At 35.6% G+C, this 5,279-nt stretch overlaps 1 protein-coding gene across 1 annotated transcript; it reads right to left on the reverse strand.

Annotated features, from left to right (window-relative positions):
* Positions 1-664: 664 nt before the first annotated feature.
* Positions 665-2,033, reverse strand: LOC308697086 (globoside alpha-1,3-N-acetylgalactosaminyltransferase 1-like; the record flags this gene model as incomplete). Its single annotated transcript, XM_081376182.1, has 2 exons — positions 665-1,352; positions 1,918-2,033. The coding sequence occupies 2 exons, from the start codon at positions 2,031-2,033 to the stop codon at positions 665-667; spliced, it is 804 nt and encodes a 267-aa protein (XP_081232308.1).
* Positions 2,034-5,279: the final 3,246 nt, after the last annotated feature.

Raw genomic sequence — 5,279 nt, forward strand, 5'->3', positions numbered from 1 at the left:
GTGGAACGGGAGCTTCGTGCCCTGGATGTGCATCCCACAAATCTCCATCAACTTCAAGATGCTATCCTATCAATATGGGCCAACATTTCTAAAGAATGCTTTCAGCACCTTGTTGAATCAATGCCACGTAGAATTAAGGCAGTTCTGAAGGCGAAAGGGGGTCAAACACAGTATTAGTATGGTGTTCCTAATAATCCTTTAGGTGAGTGTATAAGGACAGTAAAAAAAAAAAAAAGATTCTAGGCGAAAACTGGAATATGTGTATTGCACATCGAGATAGCATAAGCTAATTTGCATCTCGGGTCCCTAGAAAGGCTTTTCTAAAAAATTAAATATCATTACTGATTTTTCATTACTGATTCACAGCTCACAAGAACATTAAATTACACACATAGCATCTTTATTAACTTATCAATCAGACATCAGAAAACTATTATGACCCATTATTTAATCAGGATTTAACAAAAGTATTCAACATATTCAGTCAAATTCAAAACTGATTTCCCTGTGGAACCCTAATGTGCTTGCAATGTGTTTTTGACCCAGATTTGTTATCTACAAATCACAGTGCTTTGTCAAACCAGTTTGACCAGTTTATGTCTCAAAACTAAGGGATAGGGAAATTATGCTTTTTTGTGAATGTTAAATAAAACTTGCTAGAAGTTTAGTTTGGACGAACTTCTGCATTGTTTTTAGCTACGTGAGAGAAGCGAATAATTTTTACTTTGGCTGCACTGATACTGATGTCCCGCCACAGATATTCCGGAGAGAGCAGTTTACTGGGTTTGTTAAAAAGGAAATACTTGTTCAAGTGAGACTCCTCGTGCCATATCGCCTCAATGGAGTTTGCAGCATCAATGTTCAGCTGTTCCCGGCAGGTTTTGGTGAGATGATGTACATCAGCCAATGAGCCACCAAATGCAGCACCAGTGTAATAATAATCACCTTCCCCAGCTGGAATGAATGCTCGAGACTCCGGTCTACGCTCATATGTGAATTGATCTCTTGGGCAATCAAAGTACCAAGGATGTATCACACCGACCAGACGCCCCAAAGACTCCGCCCCCCAGCGGCCATAGAACTTTGTATCCACGTCCAGGCAGAAAATATAGTCAGCTTCACTGGCCAGTTCGTCCTTTATTAGTTTTTCTAGTTTTTCCATCCTGCCCATACTTATGTCCTGCCATCTGTTCAAACTCGGAACACTCCGAACTGTCAAATTACGATTTTCACCCATCTTTACTTCAGGAACTGCTCCTGGTTGATCCGTAAACACGTAGTAATGCACTCGAAATCCAACAAAGTAATTCTCCTCCGCTGACTCCAGAAAATCTTTGAGGAAACGTGTGTATCTGAAAAAGAGTGAGGAACAGATATTGAAAAAATAAAAATTGTATGTGTGTATGCTTTTTCAACATTATAATAATAGAAATATTTCTTCAGTATCAAATCAGCATATTAGAATGATTTCTGTTAGACCATGTGAAGCTGAAAACTGGAGTAATGATGTTGAAAAAAATCAGACATCTCTCTGATTTTGCCACAAAAATGCAGTATCAGATTCAGAGATATAGTTTTGACTCTGTGTGTGAAGATCAAATGGCGTTATCTATGTGGCTGCATTTAGTTGTGGTTATGTGTAACCACAACTAAAAACCATGCAATCATGCTCCATGCTCCAAACAAAGCAATCATGCTCCAAACAAACAAGTGAACGAGTTTTACAACGGTGATGCAAATTTGGTCCTGTTGTTGTAACAGGAAGCCAGCATGAGAATGTGAATATAAGGTGTAATTTGTCCCAAAGTACTTGCAGTCCATAATCTAAAGACATTACAAAGTCACACAAGAATATTAATAAATGATAGACAGAGAGAAAAATAGTTATTTTGAGAGTTTGAGAAGTAACTTTATTACTTTCCCAAAGCGAAGACAGTGGTCGCTATAGTGATGTTTTGTTGTTTGAAGATAGAGTCAATCAGTTTGGAGTCAAAGGTTCCCTCCCAAACAACTGGGGCTAACCATGGTGTCATAGAAACAATGTCTGTCCCACTGTGTATTAAACACACACACGAGTGTACATGAGATTTTTATGTTTAAGTTGAAGAGAGAATTAATTTATGAGTGGATGCATCGGGTACTTACCTTAATTCGTATTTTTGTTGATTTCTGCAAAGCAAAACACAATTATGCAGGAATAGACTGTATAACACAAAATACCTTATCACAGCACTGTAATCAAACTACAGCGCAGGGTTTTGTGTAGTCTTTATACGTGACACAAACTCACAAAGCATGATAATTATCGAACATGTAAAAGATTTTGGAGCATGCGTTGAACGAAACTGAGCTACAATTGTATTATCTGTTCGTCTGACTTACACAATAATTGGACTATACGAACTAAAGCAGTTACATGTGACAATTTAATAAAACTAATCATTGTTTTATTCAGGCTGAAATTTAATGTTTAATGTTCACATAAACGTATATACAGTAGGCTACTTACCTAAACCAACTGGAAGTGTAACTCAATGAAATGAGCCTGTGAGAGAAGACAATCAAATAAGCCAAGATCTTTTGGAAATGTGTGTAGACACCCTCACAATCTTTTAGTAGAAGTATAGGTTTTAAGATTTTCCCTTGTCAATGGTCTGTGGAGGGAGGTTCTGAACCTTCAAAAATGTAGTTTGTCAACCTTCAGGGGCTCAAATTAAATATTAGCCTATGGTGTTGTCTTTAGATTTTGTGTTCAACAATATAACACACAATTTGAGCCTTTAAAACTTTAACATTTTTGGCACAAGCCATGAACATGCCATGAATATTGTCCATTTCTATCTACATAAAATTACACAGAATATTTCAGATTAAATTATTTATAGGCTACATACATACAAGATAGAAAAAAATGACCCATTAGCTCAACAGTAGTAGACAAACAAATGAATTAAATGAAATAAACACTCTGAGAACTTGCTGCTTGTCTGCTATTTTAAACCAATAAAAAAAGGGTCTCATCTATAAGCTCCACAGTATTTTACTTTCAGCAGGAACCTCTAATACATGGCTTTATAAAGCATATTTGTTTTATTTGACTTTACTGAATCATTTCAATCATTTTCAAATGTTCCATCATTTTGTCAATTGTTCACATATTTGGTTTCCCAAATACACAAATACTTAGAACATATAAACAACACATAGGCATTAAAGTTTCATTAATGAATGGAACATGAGGAAAGGGAGATAACCTCACTGGCTGTCTGTATGATTACAGTCTATAGAAAAAACATTTTCCCTCAGTGATCAAATAACAACTAACTATCAAGCTGTCTTTTAAAAAGAAAAAAGGCAAAATGCTTTAAGTATTATTTATAAGCGTCAAATTGTGTTAGTCACTAATTCCACTACAAAAGTATGACAATTACATTTAGTAAATAGATTGAAAACAAGTGTGAGAATATCAGCAACGGATTTTCAAAAATATTGTACATACCCACTCAGTGATAAGCCAACAACCATGCCAAAAAGGAAGAAATGAACACTATGACGGAGTCGCATTATTGGCATATCATGCAGCTGGGTCTTGTGTCTTTATTCTCTTGATGGATTGAACTGGAAAATGAGAGTCAAGATGAGTATCTGCCAAGATGAGTTTGTTGTAATTTTTCTGGAGAGATTTGAAAGTCAAATAAAAGCCTGGCTAAGGTGGAGCTTTAACAGACATAATGCAACAGCCAATGACTGTTTCACATCCTTCAGCACATCCTTCTTGCATGTTTCTGCATTCATGCAGTATAGAGCAAGTGTTGAAATAAAACCATATAACCGTACAAAGTAGGCACCTATCACAAAGTTTAAGAACTGGTTCTGTGTACTGTTTCAAACGACTTGGGACTAAATTGGCCCATTTTTAGCATATAAAATACTTTAATTGTAAAAGTAGTTAACTTTGAGTACACAACAAGTTTTTCATTTGTACTGCAACTATACTTCAAGTGAACTTGTAGATATATTTATAATTTACTGGTAAAATACTTAAAGCACATTTTTTTAGTTTATGAAGTAGCCTACTCTCAAAAAATACTAGTTAGTACTTGTAAGTTTTATTTAACTGAACATAACATCATACTATTAAGTATCAAGGTATTACTTTTTTATAGGCTACTTGAGAAATATACTGTAGCCTACTTTAAATCTTTGTTTTTCTCTAGCTTCAGTTCAGGCATTCTTTTTTAATCAACTTTTTTTTATTTCAACATGTGGGTATATATTTCATTAAAACAAAACGCCGGATCGGATTCAGAACGATGATCAAACACAAATGGAGTAGATCGAATCCATCAACACCCCCAAAGCTTCAGAGTCGCTTTCCCCTCGTGGGATCGAGATTTCAACTATATTTGGCAGTTTTGATTTAAATGCTGTTTAATGTTTGATGATCGTTATTTATATTTGCGTAATTATTTGTTTTATTCGTAATTTGTTTTTTATCCTGAGATTATGTACTCTTTCAGAAGATGGTTAATAGCGCCTCCTACCGTAGAACAGTGAAAATAGATAGCCCAAGCTCTAGCTCCACCTCGCTGGATCTAATGGGCGGGGCCGTGCAGGCGCAGGTATAGAGCTGGTAAGTCCCGCCCATCTGTAAAACCCCAAGTGGACCTCTAGGTTGAAAAATGTCAATGCAAGTGAATGGGAGAAAATAATTATTTTCTGGTCCCGTTTGAATTGTGCCATGAATGTGAACATATGTTGTCTGTGAATTTTTTATATAATCTTTCATGTTACTGTCATGTTAATTCAGCCTCAATTATCACGCCGCAAGAACAATTACAGTGCTTTTCAACTATAGAACAAAAAGAGTTAAATAAATTTATCATTTCCTCTAAAACAACAACATGTTTATTAGATCCCATACCAACTAAACTATTGAAAGAAGTGTTACCTGTAGTGGAAGAGCCTCTCCTCAATATTATTAACTCGTCTTTATCTTTAGGTCATGTTCCAAGAACATTTAAATTGGCAGTTATAAAACCTCTCATTAAGAAACCACAATTAGATCCGAATAATCTAGTAAATTATAGACCCATTTCAAATCTACCTTTTATGTCTAAAATACTAGAAAAAGTTGTGTCTGCCCAACTGGGCTCTTTCTTACAAGAAAATGACACCTATGAAAAGTTTCAGTCTGGATTCAGGCCGCATCATAGCACTGAAACTGCGCTCGTTAAAATCACAAATGATTTACTTTTAGCTTCTGACCAAGGCTGTAT

This window comes from Scardinius erythrophthalmus (assembly GCF_964197995.2).
Source record: "Scardinius erythrophthalmus genome assembly, chromosome: 10".
In the NCBI taxonomy this organism is placed as follows: Eukaryota; Metazoa; Chordata; class Actinopteri; order Cypriniformes; family Leuciscidae; genus Scardinius; species Scardinius erythrophthalmus.